The 19,828-nt window shown below is 36.6% G+C and overlaps 1 protein-coding gene across 3 annotated transcripts in view; it reads right to left on the bottom strand.

Moving 5' to 3' along the window:
* The window catches only part of QTMAN (queuosine-tRNA mannosyltransferase), a 270,156-nt gene that overhangs the window by 125,371 nt on the left and 124,957 nt on the right, over positions 1-19,828 (bottom strand). For all 3 annotated transcript variants that reach the window (XM_026673512.2, XM_087950077.1, XM_087950076.1), the window contains exons 3-4: positions 7,102-7,269; positions 1,113-1,286 (exon numbers count right to left, since the gene is read on the bottom strand). In XM_026673512.2, coding sequence (XP_026529297.2) covers positions 1,113-1,286; positions 7,102-7,269 — 342 coding nt within the window. The remainder of the gene's footprint in view (positions 1-1,112; positions 1,287-7,101; positions 7,270-19,828) is intronic.

Genomic DNA, 19,828 nt, shown 5'->3' with positions numbered 1-19,828 from the left:
TATTCCTTCTATATTTATTCTTTCTATGTATGACCAAAATACCTCATCACATTTTTTACTAGTCAACCAATGAATCAACTTTCATTGACACCCATTTATTCCTGGCTTTATTTCTTCCTTCCCTGCACATTTCTTAAGTATGTAATCCTTTCCAAATCCATTCAGTTCTCTTTATAGTTCTCCTTTTATATTCCACTTTCAGCTTCATATAACTAAGTAAACAAAAGCAGCCTTTATAAGCAACCAATTTTGCTTGTTTTGATATTCATTCTCACAATAGATCATCTAATACTCATTACTTTTCTACCAGCATTTGAACCTTTTACATTTTCTCCAACCATTTTTACATCTTTTGTAAATATATTTTCTACCAAGATAAACAAATCCATTTATGTACTCTATTTGTCCTTGATATATTATTTTAACCCATTCTCATTGCATATATATATATATAGCCTATTTAACATCCAATATTCAAATTCCCAGCTAACAACATGACATCATTTGTGCTCAAAAATACATATACATTCATGTATCTAATCAACATATCTCAATATTCACCATAAGCTTTCCTTAAACATTTGGCTATACCTACATTTGGCTATATACCTATAAACAATGAAGGGTCATTATATAACCTTCTTTTAGTTTCTCATCAATGTAAACATTCAGTAAGCATTCCATTTATATCCATGCATGCTTTACTTTTTCCATTTATCATTCATACAGTATTCAGCAAACAACATTCTTCACACAAACTTTCCATAAATTAAGTCTATTCATTTACCATATGCTTTCTCTAAACCAACAACTATATAAAAACATGTCTTTTGATTATTATTTTTCTTCACAGAATTTTTGTGTATAATTTTTCTTTAGCAGTCTTTCTATTTTTGCTCTACTTTCTTTCCCCCACCACTCCATCTCTATTATTGCTCACTTACAAATTGTCCTGGCTTAATACTTACTATACTCTAAGAGTTTCTTAGCTCTGTCTCAAAAAATATTTTGGCATGAAATATATTCCTTTGGTTACCATGATTATAATAGTGGTGAGATGAAGCACAGTAATACCTGAGCCCAGTTAGAGAAGATGGTTGAAAGGTACTAACCTGCTCACATTTGGGAACTTTATTGGAAAGTAAAGGACTTGGCATTTTGGCCTGATTAGCTTTTCCAGATGTTTAGGCCTGTGATCAGGCATCAATTTCATAAATTTCCCAATCGATGTTAGAAATGACTCCATATTGTAGGCAGAGTTGAACACTACAATGTCAGCAACCAAACTAATAAAAGAGGGAGAAAATAATCAACAATCAATAATACACAAAACGTAATTGGTTTGGTGTAAAGCTGCTCTTTCACTAGGAATAAGGTAGGTTTGGGCCCATTCCCTAAAGGTTGTCAGTACAAAGTCTGGTTCCCCATTGCTGGTAAGATTGGGAAACCAGGATTGCTTAGAGATATCAGATTTTTTTTTCCTTTCTCCACATGATACTGCTATATACCCAGGTGATGTGTGATCCCCAGCAGCCACAATTTTCTTTCAAAATACATTAATCACCTGACAGGGATGGCATATTTCAGCTTCATCTTGCCCATGTTTCTTATGGTGAAATGCAAATATTATGCCATGAAAGCTTTCATTAATTATTGCATGGAAGGATTAATGAAAAAACACAGGTGTGTTTCTCCCTTTCTGTACAAGGTTCTCTGGTTAGTCCCTACCTAATATTTTCATAATATCACATATATTTCTTGTCTATATGGAGCTCAAAGTATGAACTTGGGCTTCAAAGGAGGGACAGACTTTTTTGCAATTTAAGGATACTCAAGTCCAACTTTCTTAAGAAATTTAGTACCATGTGAATTTATAGTAATCATAAATATCTCCACGCTGAACAAAATGGATAAATTATACTTTTAAATTTACTTATACTTGTGCTCAGAGATAAAGGACATAAGCCATCTTTTCCCCTTCTCTAATTCTTCACAAAACTCATTTTAATGAGCTAAAATAATTCAAATCAATAAATATGAATGCAAAAATACATAGTCACATATTTTCTCAACACAAATTAAAAAAATTCAACTAATAAAAAATGTTGACCTTATATTTATGATTCATAATCAATGAATGTAATCCTGTAATTCAAATTAGGAAAAAATATGCCAATTTAGTGGCATAAAAATAGCACACAAAAACTAGTGTGCATTCTATATCTTCAGGGACAAAAGATAACTGCTCTGGTATTTCTGCCCTACCTTGGCACATAGAATACCGATTACAACTTATATAACAGAGGAGAAGTACACCAATAAACTAGAAGTGTTCACCATGCACAAGAACTGAATTGCAAATTGTACTGGAAAAAAATTGTACTGCAATATACAGATGGTATATTTACTCTTTAATATCTATGGATCGTTACATGAATTACTAACAAATTACTGATGGAGGAGATGGTTACCTCAAGTCCTGTACTTTAGCCATTTTTTAACCACTTTACATATTTCTTCCACACCGACAGTTTTTTAATATATTGGTTTTTAAAATAAAAAAAATAGAACGGCTGGATAAATTAGTGGTAACAGCACATTACGACCTCCTAAAGCTTCACTTGCTTACCTCAAATATAAGCGTGATGTGAACTAAGACAATCATACTGATCTGGACATTGCCCAGGGTCCAGACCAAATGCTGGGGAAGAGGACAAACTGACAATAAGTGGGCTATTGGAACATACTGGACACATACATGGTCACATTGCCAACTTCAAAAGCCGATACAAAAATTTATGCCACCAGATAAAGACTGAATGCATCAATTATCACATTAAACAAGAGGAAAACCTTCTACACACCAATTCCACCCGCACTTTTCACAATTTTGTAAAAAACAAACTAAAAGACTCAAGGTCCATCCCACCCCTGATAGGACCTAATGGTAAAGACAGCAACAATGACACCATTAAAGCCAACCTCTTTAACATACTCTTTGGCTCAGTATTTGTAAACAGCAATGGATCATGCCCAGTATTTCCTAGTCGAACCACAGAAAACTACAATGATCTAATACATAGAGATTTTACAGAAGACAATGTTGAAAAAGCACTACGCAATCTAAAACCATCTCTATCTATTGGACCGGATGGAATATGTGCCTACTTCTTTGAAAAGCTATCCACTGCCATAGCAGAACCTCTAAACATAATCTTTGAAAAATCTTTCAGGACCAGCTCCTTGCCAAACCTATGGTCATAAGCCACGGTCATCCCCATCTTCAAAAAGGAAGACCTCAGCCTAGTTGAAAATTACAGACCAATCTCTTTATGCTGCGTCACCTGTAAAGTCATGGAATCAATTATTAACCAATCCATTATCCTCCACTTAGAGACAAACAACCTACTCTCTAATAAACAATTTGGTTTCAGGAAAAAACTATCCTGTAATCTGCAACTCTTACACTGCAAAAACATATGGACTACACAACTCGATCAGGGCAAAACAACAGACGCAATCTACATAGACTTCTGCAAAGCCTTTGATTCAATGGTACACGACAAACTACTCCTAAAAATAAAATCTTATGATATCTCTGGACAACTGCATAACTGGATAGAAGCATTCCTGTCAAACAGACAACAAATGTTCAAAATTGGGAGTGTCCTATCAAATTATGTACCTGTCAATAGTGGTGTCCTCCAAGACAGTGATCTAGGACCAACTCTCTTCATACTCTACATAAATGACCTCTGTGATCATATTAAGAGCAACTGCGTTCTCTTCACTGATGATGTAAAGCTGTTCAATACCACAGACAATACTGCTACCCTTCAAAAAGACCTTGACTATGAATCAGAATGGTCAAACAAATGGTAACTTCAAATCTCAACAAATAAATGCTCTGTCTTACATATTGGCAAAAAAAAATCAGAAAATAAAATACAAGCTGAATAGTCAAGACCTTGTTGATGATCCAAGCTCTGTAAAGGACCTTGGAATACTCATCTCTAATGATCTAAGTCCTAGAGCCCACTGTAACTACATAGCCAAAAAGGCGTTAAGAGTTGTTAACCTAATCCTACGTAGCTTTTTCTCTGGTAATATCACACTACTAATGAGAGCATACAAAACATTTGCTAGACCAATACTCGAATACAGCTCATCAGTCTGGAACCCACATTACGTATCTGATATTAGCACAGTTGAGAAAGTCCAGAAATATTTTACAAGAAGAGTTCTCCACTCCTCTACTTGTTGTAGAATACCTTATGCCACCAGACTTGAAATTCTAGACCTAGAAAACCTTGAATTACGTATCTTCAGTCTGATCTAAGTATAGTATATAAAATCATACATTGCAATGACTTACCTGTCAATGAATACTTCAGCTTCAACCATAACAACACAAGAGCAAACAATAGATACAAACTCAAGGTTAACCGCACCAAATTTGATTGCAGGAAATACAACTTCAGCAACAGAGTGGTCAATGTCTGGAATACTCTACCTGACTCTGTGGTTTCTTCCCCAAACCCCAAAAACTGTAACCTTAGACTGTCTACTATTGACCTCACCAATTTCCTAAGAGGTCTGTAGAGGGTGTGCATAAGTACACCAACGTGCCTACCGTCCCTGTCCTATTGTTTCTTTTATTTTTCTTATATGTACCCATTTCATGTATTCATAACTATGTATATACTTATACCTATTATCTTGTAAGCGATTGACAGATCAAAATAAATAAATAAAATAAATAAATAAAGACAAGAGAACCTGGAATTGATGGAATGCTAGTACAACAGTAGACCTAATGAGAGCTGATATATGAAAGGTATGAGGGACCATGGGTGCCAACAGAAGGAAATATTTACAGCTCATAGTTGAACGGTGGGTGGTAGGGCGTGTCAAATTTTCCAACTTTCAATTTTTAAACATTAAGTGTTCAAAGGTTGTGACATGCCTTGGGGATTATAAAGATATTTTGGTCACTTTAATATAATTTGGATGTGCTTGGTAAATAATTACATAAATATAACTTTTTAACATTTTGTTTGTTTCATGTGGGGTCCCTGATGCTCTCTGAGCTTGGTTGTTTTGTTGCAGATGTTTCATTACCATCTGCAATAGAAAGGAGGGGAGATTGCTTTGTCTGTAACGGTGGCTTCCCTATCAGTATTGGCAGGAATGTTGTTTTCCTTTTAGTAGCTCTTTTATTAGTCTGTTATTAGTCTGTTACAATAAACACGAAAAGCCGAAAAAAATAACTTATAACTTGTTCTCACACATGATCAAGATTTGGGTACTTTGCATCCAATGGGCATTTATGATCATCACAGTTCTGCAAGTCTATGACCTGAAGTCATATGATTAGGATTTGCATGCTTCACAGACAGTTTCTGCCAGTCAACTGAGAAGCTGGCAGTAAAACTACAAGTTGCAGTCATCTGATGTAGCAACCTGCAGTAACCACAGTGTTAAGACTTACAATGTTGTAAGTCAGTTGTGATCTTGTAATGCCTTGCTTAATAACTGCACTGGAGATGCTGGTCCCAGTCATTGTTTTTAAGTGAGGACTAACTATATTTCCTGAATCAAGTTAAGCATGATTTTACATCAATTGCTATTACATCTATCTCCTAACTGAAATGTTCATATATATATATATATATATATATATATATATATATATATATATATATATATATATATATATATATATATATATGTGGATCTTTGGTTATTCGGGTTTCTCCGCGAAGATTCAAAGTATCTACGTTGGCGAGGTCCCACTCGCCATCTTCAGGCTGGTGCTTTCGGCTTAGTGCCAGTGCAAGCAGTGTGTGACCGGAGCTGCCATCTCTATATATACAAGTGGTGGGGATGGTGTGCTTGGTTGGCTGTGCTGCAGCCTCTTGATTGGTTGATGGAGTTGATGTTGGTATAATGGGCTGTGTAATGGCCTTTTGTTGTAGAGATATCCTGGATCTTGTGCTGTCATCTCCTGGGTCGTTAGCCTCTTGTGTTTTAACGGCTTGGGTAATGGGTTGTGTGATGGGCTTGTGAGTTCTTTTGTTGTGGTAAAAGGGTTGTGTGATGGGCTTGTGAGTTCTTTTGTTGTGGTACCACAACAAAAGAACTCACAAGCCCATCACACAACCCATTACCCAAGCCGTTAAAACACAAGAGGCTAACCACCCAGGAGATGACAGCACAAGATCCAGGATATCTCTACAACAAAAGGCCATTACACAGCCCATTATACCAACATCAACTCCATCAACTAATCAAGAGGCTGCAGCACAGCCAACCAGCCCAGCACACCATCCCCACCACTTGTATATATAGAGATAGCAGCTCCGGTCACACACTGCTTGCACTGGCACTAAGCCGAAAGCACCAGCCTGAAGATGGTGAGTGGGACCTCGCCAAACGCTTGCCTAGATACTTTGAATCTTACGCGGGAGAAAACCCGAATAACCAAAGATCCACATACAAATACCCGAGAACCTCAGAAAACATATAACACACACACACACACACACACACACACACACACACACACACACACACACACACACACACACATGTATATGTATGTATATAAAAGTTTTCTTAAGTTTTGCGGTACTTACATGTATGGTATTCAGCTTTGTTGGGTATTTTCCCACTCATTGTAGTTGTGCTTTTAAAGTTGACAGCGTTTCGGCAGAATCTCATCTGCCATCATCACAATACAGAAGCCTGATGATGGCAGATGAGATTCTGCTGAAACGTTGCTACAACTTTAAAAGCACAACTACAATGACGTGGGAAAATACCCGAACAAAGCTGAATAATATATATATATATATAAAGAACGGACGTTGCAAAAAAAAAAAAAAATCAGCGACATGGGATCATTGCTCATCTTTCAGTTGAGTTACAAGGCAAATATACAGATGCCATACAGTATTATTTCCCTGATATTTTGATACTTACATTGGTCCATTCCTCTGTAATCCCTTGAAAAGGACTAGGATTCTATAAATGTTGAATGAATGGAAGTGACTTAAAAGATAGAATAATTAACCACAAGGGGGTACAAGATGTACCTACCATGAAAGGATCTGGTTATATCCATATTGGAAGTCCCTTTCCTGACATTTCTGGACAGGATATGTCAATTGGTTCTCATGGAAGTAAAGGATCTTTTTCAATTTGCCAAGGTCAGGCCGAAGGGCAACCAGTTCAGTCAGGTTAAGCACCGAGCTTGCAAAGAGGATCCTAAGAAACAATGAAAGCAGTGTTTACTGTCTACAAGCCTGTTCAAAAGTGTCACCCTTCACCCTTTCCCTCCCACCCATCTCTCCACAAGAAAAATATAACCTCTTTAGGGACATATCAGTGGCTAAGCCTTAATACCATGTAGCAGCATTCTAGGTTTTGATCTCTTAAAAAACAGGTAAGGATTCAGGTAGAAAAGCACTGAATCTCATTGGTTTTCTCAGCTCGATTACAGAGATGCAAAATGAAATAATAATAATAATAATAATAATAATAATAATAATAATAATAATAATAATAATAATAATAATAATAATAATAATAGTAGTAGTAATAATAATGAAAGTAAGGAGCTGGGTGGGTTTTATTGAAAAACGCAAGAAAAGCTATGTCTGAAGGATAAACAGAACAAAGATAAGGCTGGCTGGGGAATACTTTCCTTGCAGTTTCATTACACTTCACTTTTTTATGCAACCAACTACTAAAATTCAATATACAAGCAAGTGTGGCACATGTTCCTGTTATGACATAAAAGCTTTTGATTTATGCAATAACTACTGTGGTTTTTATTTTTTTGTGCTCAGATTTCCTTTTCCCTTTTTTATTAAATATCCTGCACAGCTTCCATCTGTTATTATGAGATTATAAATAATGGGAAAGATAGTTCATAACCTTTTAAGAGATTCATAGGGCTGCAAATACCACTAGTAAGGTTAAACTGACTGGTTGCAACAGAGTTTGAAATATGTTCAGATATGTAACCTGTTATTTACTAATAGCTGGTTAATGCAACTCTCTCCGAATAAATTCAAGAAACGAATTTAATTTTGTTTCTTTTGAACAAAATCAGAGTTGGGCCTGAGCATAAGCAGAGGCAAGCTTTAAAAACGCAGTATCTAATTCACTTTCCAATGAATATTTGAACCCAAAAATTATTTTCCTGGTTAATTTTTAAAAACTACAATTTTCCTTTGCCACAGTTAGGCACAAATTTAAATTATATTAAACTTTAGTTTCTGAAGGAAGAGTCACACCTATTTTCTTGTCCAATCTATTTTTCTCATTTAGAAGAGAGCTGGGTGATGGGTTTGTACGATGAAGATATCTAACAATGAATTTCCATCTCCTAATGAACTAAATCAAGGACTGAGCCCCAAGCGAATGGGCTCAGTATTTTGGGTCTGAATTTTGTTTTGTGTTTTAGCTTTAAAGGGAAATTTATTTAGCTCCTGCAAAAACTCCGGACCACACTGAAACCTCTGGAAACCAAAAACTCAGATGCAAAATTCTACTGCCCCCAAAGCATAAAAATTGACTTGAGCATATCAATTCTAATGATGCTGTTCAACCACTAGGAAAAATAAAAGTCACAATGATTTCTTGATTAGTAAAGGGAGTTTAAACTCTAAAAAAATGAACCTTTATCAATGTGCCCTCCACTTATGAAATAAACAGCAAGGTAATTTTATCTTCTCACCCAGTCTACATGGGAGGTAAAGAGACAAGGTGATGTTGAGGAAACCTTAGAAACATGGTAATTTCTGCTGCTGTTTGAATGTCGATTAAAATGAACAGCTTGTCTCAGCATAAGAAATTTAATAATTGTGTACATGTGTATAGATATGCACTGAAACAGACATATACCTAAAGCCAAGAGAAAACCCAGTTAGACAATCTTTCACAAGCATGACATACTGCAATCACTGCATAAGCTGGATTAATACTTATTACTATGCTACTAGAGAATTAAGCTGTTTTTAGACTACCAAAGAGCTTTAAATTGCAACTTTTGTCTCTGTAAAGGAAACCTATATTTAAATTGTCTGTTAAAGTTAAATTAAAACAGCCACATCATTAACATGTTATCTTACAAAATAAGAGCACAGTTAAACTGCTGTTTACATTATTCTTATCCAACCTGATCAATGCTGCAAAATATTAATAATGCGGTGCAGTTCCATACACCATACGACATTAGCACCACACACACATTTATTAAATGTTCATCTGTTTCAAATAATAATGCCAAAATGATGTCCCCTTCTTCACAATGACATAGTCAGCCACACAGTGCAACTATAATTTGTCCGTAATTGAAACAAACAGAGTGATCCAAACTCATATGCAAATGAATGAACTGCTTCAGACTTTTACATTCATTAGGCACATATGAAATATATTAGATACCCATAACCTATATACTGATTCATCTGTCTTTGGTCGGTAGAAATGTCATCTTTAAAACAGATGGATGTTTATGTGAACTGATTTCCCATTTTGTCAATAGGCCAGTAAAGAACGATGAGATACCTAAACATGTATTTTGATTATTGCCCCTCTTCGTCTGATTCTGTGGAGTGACGTTGGTTGCCTATTTCCCACAATGATTTGGCTTGCTGGCATTAAGGATTTGCTTTAAAAAAATCACCTCCTTTATTTTAGCTACCAGAATGAATGACAGCAATAAACTGAGATTTAATACAAACATAAAGATTATTAGTGAGTAGTTTTTCCTAGCTGAGTGTTACCAAATCTAATTTGGCAAGGTCTACAAGGTCCCATTTAATGTTTGTGAAATCCCTCTACACCAGGGGTGTCAAACTCGCATCATCACGGCATTGTGTCATGACATATCATGACTTCTTCTTACTAATGGAGACATTAGCTGTTCATAGTTTATGTGGTTATGCAGATTGCAGTCTTATTGAGAAATACCCGTGCTTACTACTATAGTTACCTCTTCTTGGTTTTGGCTGCCTTTAGCTCTTATACCTCTCTATCTGCCAATTTCTAGCCTGGTGTCTTAACTACTATTGGCTCCCAAGTTCCATATTTTGTTCATTGAGGTATGTGGGTATGTGTGTATACTTGTATGTTTATGTGTATATGTGTATGCTTGTGCATGAGTGTGTATATATCCTATATATGGTGTGTTTACACATACCTACACACACGCACACATATATGGTATGATGCGATAATATATCTCACAGCTAGAACTGTATTATTTGTGTATGACATATAAATGAAAATTCACCTTACTACTAAAGTAATTATATATTAATGTTCAATCAATGAGTTTTTGTACTGCATGAATGTATGTATGAATGTAAAAACCACAAGAAAAAAGCCTTTTCATTTATGATTCAATAATAAATGCCTTTAAAAATTCAAAAATATGCGGTCATAAATGGTAATATATTAAAATCCATAATAAAGTAAATAAATAAATAAGGAGTAATTTATTCTTGACATGGTATATATAAATGTCAAAAAGGTTTAGAAGATATAAACTAGCTTAGAAATTCCATTTTTATATGGAAAGTCATTTGAAATGTTTACAGAAATAATTAAGTCTTACCATTGTAATGTTCTTTATTTTTCAGAACAAGCCACAAGGGTTGTCATTCTTTTCATCTTAATTAGTCCATGTGTTTGTTATATTTGTTATGTACTTCCATAAACATTTACAAACATTAATTGTTATGAAAAAATATTTCTCCTCTCAATGTAATTACTATATGTACATAGTAATATATAACTAGTAAATATCTAGGACTGCAAATCATTCATTTATTTTAGAATGTGAACTGGGCTCTTTTCTATCCAAAAAGCAATTTAATACATATTTCATTATATGAAAATGCCTGAATCCTTATTTTGCCAATTTCTTTATATAAAGAGCCAGAACACATTCAACCATTTTCAATGGACTGGTAATGTTTGGTCCTCTGAACCCTAGAAAAACAGGGCTACAAAGACCAAAACAAATGTTCCATACCGAAAAACAAACTTATCTTCCAAATTAGGCCTTTTCTTTTACTGTGATGCACACATACATTTGGTCATTATTCAGGTAGTGCATCCTGGTTTCCAATTATATGGGACAACACAAGACGACTAGGAAGCTCCACTCAACTTTCTCTCATCTTCAATATTTTCCTCCCAAGGGCTGATAGATGAGCCACAATGTAGCTTTCTCTTTTTGATCCATTATTTCAAGAAAACAATGATTTCCATATACTAAGAGAGGTAAAGGTAAAGGTTGCCCTCGTACATACGTGCTAGTCGTTTCCGGCTCTAGGGGGTGGTGCTCACCTCTTTTACAAAGCCAAAGAGCCAGTGTTGTCCGAAGAAGTCTCTGTAGTCATGTGGCAGGCATGACTAGCATGGAACACTGTTACCTTCCCACCAAAGTGGTCCCTATTTTTCTACTTGCATTTTTACAACTGCTAGGTTTGACAGAAGCTGGGACAAGTAACGTAATGCGGTGCTAGGGATTCGAACTGCAAAACTGCCGACCTTTCTGATTGAATTCTGTTACCACATCCATACTAAAGAGAAGCTGTCAAAGTATATTCATGAACTGGAATAGAGCTTAGTAACAAGATCAGCCAATGAGAGCTGAGTTGAGGGCTGAAACTTAAAGAGAGAATCTGGGCGTGGTTTATTTCTATTCTGCGCTCAGCTCTAAAGTGAAAGAGAAACTAACTTTCTTGCTTTCTTGCTGAAAACTAGAGCTCAGCTCTGAACCTGTAACATATCTGCTTCTGTTTGAGTTTGCTTCATGTTGAAGAAATCTATAACTGGTATTGTAAAATTTACTTGTGTTTATAAAGAAGTTAAATGAAGCCTCAGCCATCTGTGTTTACTTTTCTAGCACTGAATTTACGCTGCAAAACTCTGAATAGAAGCTGGGTTCAAATAGAGTAGAGTAGAGTAGAGTAGAGTAGAGTAGAGTAGAGTAGAGTAGAGTAGAGTAGAGTAGAGTAGAGTAGCTTTACTCAGCCAAGTGTGATTAGACACATAAGGAATTTGTCTCTGCTGCAGAAGCTCTCAATGTACACGCAAAACAGACTCATCATCATCATCATCATCATCATCACTACCATCATCCAATAAGACAGGGGAGTAAAGAAGATAAGAAGGATAAATGATAATACTACAACCATACTACATAGACATTAGATGGCACTGTGAGAATTGTGTGCAGCACATTGATGGTACAGGGGGAAAAACTATCCTTGTATCTAGTTATTTTGGCATTCAATATCCTGTAGCGCCATACCAAGGGGAGGAGTTGAAACAGTTTAGGTGCACAGTGTAAGGGGTCTATAGACTCATATATACTGGTCTGCTTCTCTCTCTGATATAAAAGGGAAGGATGGGTGGAAACTGCTATTTGTATCCAAAAACTTAAGTTGTTCTAACATTGAAAGCAGTGCACAGATATATTAAGTACATAGAGCAAATAATTACAAGAAATGTAAGCATATTAGAGTAGAATAACAGAATTGAAAGGGACCTTGGAGGTCTTCTAGTCCAACCCCCTGCTTAGGCAGGAAACCCTATACCATTTCAATCTCTTCTTTAAAACTTCCAGTATTGGAGCATTCACAACTCCTGGAGGCCAGTTGTTCCACTGATGAATTATTCTAACTGTCAGGAAATTTCTCCTTAGTTCTAGGTTGTTTCTCTCATTGATTAGTTTACATGCATTGCTTCTTGCCCTGCTCTCAGATATTGAACAGCTGCACTGATCTGAAGACATTAATGCTGGTCAAGAAGTTCACAGACACCATGTGTGAGCAAGCCTCTCAAAACTTGATCTGATGACCCAAAGGTACTTTTTCAGGAGGCAACTGGACTTTCTTGTTTTTTCTTTGAAGACATTTCACTTCTCATCCAAGAAGCTTCTTCAGCTCTGACTGGATGGGGGGGAATGGAAGGATTTTTATTCCTTGCAGGCACCTGGTAATTTGCATCCTTTTAGAGGGTCATTGAAGCACTTGGAGGTTTATCTATGTCCTCAGGGTCACCTAAGTAGTGCTCTTGGTTCCTGTAGTCTGCAGTTTTTCTCTGGAAATCCATTCCTATTCCTACACTGTTCAAAGTGTGTCCATCCCAAATTGTATGGCTAAAAGTCTGTAGAGATTCTCACTCATCCAGGTCATGGTTGCCCCAAAGGTGCTTTTTCAGGAGGCAACTGGACTCTTGTTTTTCTTTGTAGACCAGTTAGCACCTTTGGGACAACCATGACCTGGATGACTGAGATTCTCTACAGACTTTTGATCTGATGACCTTTATGAAGATTTGATTCCACAAGGGCAGCGTGACTGACCGCAGCAAAGAGACTTCCTATGAAGAATTAAGCATGCAAAGTTGCTCACATGAGCTGCAAATTTGATAATTTGGTGCTTAGGATCACACACAGAAAGGCTTCCTGCAGTAGACCCTGTGATATACTTGGGGCAACTGGTTCTTTACTAGAGCAAATAGCCTATAATTCATAAGTGAACTAAGCATGTATTTACAACACTTGTATAAGGCATTCTAAATTCAGGTGAAATATCTACAGGATATGATGCATAATTTTATTGAAGTGAACCCCAACCAAGTCACTGCATTTCAATCCTCTTCTGCCCTCGTGGTGTCAACCTGACACTTTCTGCATACGTTTAAAAAAAAAAACAGAGCTGTAGCATAAAAGTCATCATCCAAACCTGGTTTCATTCAAGACAGTCCACCAAGCCTTCTAACACCTTTATCAAAAGAAATAAACCAAAAATATATAAAAAGAACCCAGCAATATTGCTCTCAAGTTTAGGGTGCTTCAGAGCATTTGTCAGTGGACAGTTTGAGGGGAAAGTCTGTTTGCTGACAGCTGTCTCCCAGATTAAGAGCTTCAATTTAGGGAAGGGCTTTGCTACTAATAGAAATAAAGATTTCTTCTTCCTTCCTCCCCATCCCTCCTTTAGCAGTCTTCAAAGACCCAAATAAATCAAACATCCCTTTTATGCATGTACAATCTGCATGTGGAACAGGAACAACAAAAGACTGCCTGAATACATATAGCATGCTTAAGTCCAAGAACGGTTTGTATGGATCTGGTTCCATGTGCACTGAAAATAAACCCTGTGGTTTGTAAGCCATCCTCATAGCATAATCTTTGTGCAAACCAAGCCAATTGTGGTTTATCCCAATAAACCATGCCTAAACAAACCATATATTAATAAAATATATGAATCCATCTCCCACATTTCCTTGATTATCTTTGTTCTTGTCTTGATATAAACAATGATTACATTATATGTTCCTGCAAGTATAGCAGAATATAAAGTTAACCCGCTGCTTTCATATTTCTGTAACCTTGTAAGAGTGAAATGATTGAAGATCTCTGCCAACCATCCCTATAGAAACTGTGGTATTGTACAAAGCACTGAGAAGTGATAAACCTATTATCATTCCACAGAGTGTTCAGGCAGAATAACTGCACTAAAAGAAATTCTGAGGTTGCATGCAAATAAGATTACAATATTCAATTCAACTGGCATTAAATTGATAAAATCATTATACTCATTAGGAGTGCAGAGTAGCAACTCAGATCTGGTGCTAAATCTATAGTACAGGCTTGATACTGCCTTCCAAGAACTAGTCCAATGTGCTAATTGGATAAGTGTTTTTATATTATTCTGTAGTGTTACAAAGTATAGAAAGATTTGTGAGATAGACTTCTTAGGCTTGAACGAATAGTATGGAAAATCTGTTTTATTTTTAAGCAACTTAAGCCAACCTAACTGGATTTTATGAGAAATATGGCAACAATTTTCTCCTAATTTTAGAGTCAATTAATTACTGACAGGTACAGATTATTTTATATCTGATAATTTCTAATGAGCTACTCTATAACCCTCTTTATTTCCATGGCATTGGATACACTAAATGAGTACAGTGGTATCATATGCACAAAAATATGAAATCCTATCTGCCAATTTTTTAGCTGGTGTTGGCCTTCATATGCATCAAATTATTCCCAAGAATGTAGGATGTTTAATGTATTGGTGTACTGGTAGTCCTCGACTTATCTCCATAATTGGAATTAGAACTTCTATTGCTAACCATTATAAGTCATTGTGTGACTATGTCCAATTTTGTGACCTTTTTTGCCTCTGTTGCGGATTCTGCTTCCCCCATTGACTTTCTTCTCCGGAACTGATTGGGAATGTTACAAGTAATTATGTGACTCCTAGAATATTGCAACCATCATATAAATGCACACCAGTAACTAACCACCCAAATTTCAGTCATTTGATCTCAAGTGCACCGAGACCATCATAAGTACAAGGACACTTTGTAAGTCACTTTTTCCAGCACTGTCATAGTTTTGAATGGTTGTAAATAGGTCTACCTATAGTACATTTGTGGATCCAAGCAGTTTGGTCTTTTATAATTGACAAATGGAATTATTTGATGATTTCTAAATTCTTGGCCATGATTGCATTAGTTTGAACAACTTGCTCTTGAGTAGTCAGAAAGGGCATTGGTTATCTGACTTATCTGACACGCTCGTTCTCTTTGAGCTGTGAAGAGCATCCAGTAGTGGGAGGTGCTTCAGTCTCTGCATGTCTAGGCTGGGCTTAATTTGTGGAACGCTCCTCCTCCTCCACGGGACTCCTCCCCAACATTCCCCAGTTTTGGCGAAGACGAGAGAAATAAACGCCCTCGTCTTCAATGCCCTAACAATTCGTTGGCCGAAACAGGACCCCATCAGACGGAAAAGGGATGGGGCTGGATGCTCTTCACAGCTCAAAGAGAACGGGCATGTCAGGTAAGTACCAACGCCCTTTCTCCCATGAGCTGTTCAGAGCATCCAGTAGTGGGACATACCAAAGCTTGGGCTGTCCTATGGGAGGGACTCTGTCTGGCCTGGAAACCCCTCCTGGTCCCTGTGGACCCGTTGCAGAACTCTTCTGCCAAAGGAGGCCTCAGCGGATGCAAACACATCTATTTTATAATTCCTAATGAATGGCAATGGAGAGGCCCAGGTTGCGGCTTGACAAATTTCAGTTATTGGTGCCTGTGTGGCCCACGCTGCCGATGTTGCGGTGCTCCTTGTTGAATGAGCTGTTATGCCCCTGGGCACCTGCAGTGATAAAATCTGATACTTTTTCACTATCGCGGCCTGTAGCCAACGGCCTATTGTAGAAGATGAGACCTGGCATCCCTGAGTGTTGGGCTGAAACGACACAAATAAGGCTTCCGTTTTTCTGAAAGTTGCTGTGCAGTTAATATATATTCGCAATGCTCGCCTCACATAAAGCCTATGCCATTGTAGTTCCAACCCTTGAGATGGTCTGGGACAAAAATTAGGAAGTATCAGCTCTTGTGCCCTATAAAAAAAACGAGTTAATTTTGGGAATAAACGTAGGATCAGGACGAAGGACCACCCGGTCAGAATGGAAAACACAAAGATCTTGTCTGATAGACAAAGCTGCAAGTTCCAAAATACGACGAGCAGAAGTGATCGCTACAAGGAAAACTACTTTATACGTCAGAAATTGGAGACTTGACGATTTCAAGGGTTCAAAAGGGCCCTTAGTGAGTGCGACGAGGACCTTGTTAAGGTCCCAGGTGGGATAATGGTGTACCGCTGGAGGGCGTAAATTTGTGGCTCCTCGAAGGAAACCCGTATGCATGGATGATGGGAAAGAGATAGTAGACCTTCACAAGTGAGAACTGAAACCAAGGCTGCCACCTGTCTTTTCAATGTATTAGGTGATAATCCCTTGCAAGAACTCTAGGATTTGAGCCACAGATGGAGAGATGGGATCAATTCGAGACTTGGTACACCATTTGCAGAAACTGGACCATGTGGCATTGTAAGTGCGAGTTGTTGAGGGGCGTCTGGTGGCTTGGATGGTGGTGATAACTCTGTTGGAAAACTTTTTGCTCTTCAGATGACTCCGCTCAACCTCTAGACGGTCAGGTGCAACCATTGAGGGTCCGGATGTTGAAGGGGTCCTTGGGTTAGCAAGACTCTGTCTGGTGGAATTCTCCATAGTGTTGATACGGATAGACTATGGAGGTCTGCACACCATGGCCGTCTGGGCCAGTAAGGAGCTACTAGAAGCAGCTCCTCCCTCTCGTCTAGCATGGAAAGGACAAAAAAGAAGATCTAGATGGACGTTAAATAATACTATTTTAAAGGAAAAAGACTTCACACAGTGGATGGAGAAAGAATTGGCTTTTTTCTTTAGAGAAAACAAAAAAGAAGATACATCAATTCAGAATGTATGCGATACAATGAAGGCATATGTTAGAGGCTTGATAATAGACTATACAAGGAAAAGGAATACTATGAAAAGATTAGCCTCTAAGGCCTTAGAGGATGAGCATAAAAGACTTGAAAAAGAGCTACAGAAAATGCCACAGAAAAAGGACATCAAGCTAAAAATGGATATAATTAAACATAAAATGGGTCAAATAGAAAAAGAAGAATTAGCACAGAAAATTAGAGGTGCTAAACAGAACTACTTTGAAGACGCAAAGAAACCAGGTAGATGGTTAGCATACAAATTGAGAAAGGAGAAAGAATCAAGGAAAATATTGCAATTAATAGATGACCAAGGCCAAGTTTGCTATGGTAGTAAAGAGAAGAAGAAAATCATTCGAGACTTCTATGGGAAATTATATATGCAAGAGAATATTGATGAGGGAAGAGTTAAACAGTACTTACAGAATGCTAATTTACCTCAGATACCTAAAGAGACTGAAACAATGTTAGAAAGCAATATAACAATGATGGAGTTAACTGAAGCACTCAAGAAGCAAAATAATGGAAAGGCACCAGGCCCAGATGGACTTCCGGCAGAATTTTATAAGACATTACAAGAATCGTTGAATCTTCCATTGCTAGAAGTTATGAATGAAGTTATGTTAAAGAAGAAGATACCTAAATCGTGGTCAGAAGCCTATATTACACTTATTCCAAAAGAGGAGGCATTACAAATTAAGAACTATAGACCCATTTTTCTACTAAATGCAGATTATAAAATTTTTGCTTCAATATTGGCAGAAAGACTTAAAAATATTTAAATAATTTTATCCATCATGATCAAAATGGATTTCTGCCAAAGAGACAAATTAAAGACAATATGAGAGTAATCTTGGACACCTTGGAATACTACGAGGCACATCCTGAAAAACAAATGGCTCTGATATTTCTAGATGCACAGAAGGCATTTGATAATGTGAATTGACGATTCATGTTATTACTGTTGGAACAGATGGGTTTTGCTAGAAAATTTATTCAAGCAATAGAAGCTATATACTATAAGCAAATGGCAAAGGTAATGATAGAGGGAGAACTGACAGACTCTATTAATATAAGAAAAGGAACAAGACAAGGGTGCCCACTATCACCTTTGTTGTTTGTGTTAACTTTGGAAGTGCTGAACAGAAATATTAGAGATGAAAAGAATATAAAAGGAATGAAAATCAAAAAGGAAGAATTTAAGCTGCAAGCATTTGCGGATGATCTGGTTTTCATCTTAGAAGACCCACTAGAAACAGCATCAAAATTGATAGAAAAGATAGAGACATATGGAAAGGTGGCTGGTTTGAAAATAAATAAAGATAAGACAAAGATCTTGACAAAGAATATACTATCAAGACAAAAGGAAGAACTGGCAGACCTATTGAAAAATTCAGGTCACGAACAAGATTAAGTACTTGGGGATATATTTGACAGCAAGATGTAGTACATTAAAAGAGAATAATTATATCAAACTTAAACAGCAGATAGCGCTAAATTTAGCAAAATGGGAAAATTTACAACTGTCACTAATAGGGAGAATTTCAACAATCAAGATGAATATATTACCCGGAATTTTATACTTGTTTCAAACAGTTCCAATTAGGTTTGGAAAAGATTACTTTGAAGATCTAAATAAAATTGTGTTGAAATATATATGGCAAGGTAAGAAAGCGAGAATAAAGTTAAAACTTCTGCAAGATGCTAGAATTAGAGGAGGATTTGGTTTGCCTAATTGGGAGATGTACTATCAAGCTACAAATCTGATGTGGGTTAAGGAATGGATAACACTAAGAAATACTAGATTGTTAACATTAGAAGGACATGATTTGTTGTTGGGGTGGCATGCTTTTTTATGGTATAAAGGAACTAAAACACAGAGGTATTTTAGAAGATATACGGGAGCCTCTGTGGTTAAACTGGGAGAAGATTAAAAGACAATGTTATTTGAAAATTCCAGTCTGGTTATCGACTATTGAAGCATTTTCTTATCCTATAATATACAAAAAGGAACAAACAGTTAGATATGGTGAAATACTGAATGAAAAGGGTGAACTCAAATCTATACAAAAACTAGAGGAACAAGGTATAAAGATGAATTGGTTTTCATATGCGCAAATACATTCAAGGTATGATAAAGATTCTAAAATGGAAGGTTTCTATGATAAATTGACTGATTTAGATAAGATTTTGACAGGTACTGATGAAAAGGTGATTAAAAAACTGTATGGATATTTATTAGAAATTAAATTAGAAGAAGAACAAGTTAAAGAAACTATGATTGCTTGGGGGAAGAATTTTGGATATGGGATCGATTTAGAGAAATGGCAAAAATTGTGGTCTCAAAATTATAAAATGATAATGTCAACAGCATATAAAGAAAATTTGTATAAGATGTTTTACAGGTAGCATTTTCCCCTGACAAGAATAGCAAGAATGTTCAAGAATAAATCTGGAAAATGTTGG

This window comes from Notechis scutatus, chromosome 1 (assembly GCF_049901735.1).
Source record: "Notechis scutatus isolate UNSWTSFEM ecotype Mainland chromosome 1, rNotScu1.2, whole genome shotgun sequence".
Lineage (NCBI taxonomy): Eukaryota > Metazoa > Chordata > Lepidosauria > Squamata > Elapidae > Notechis > Notechis scutatus.
This window is presented reverse-complemented; position numbering and strand designations above follow the sequence as displayed.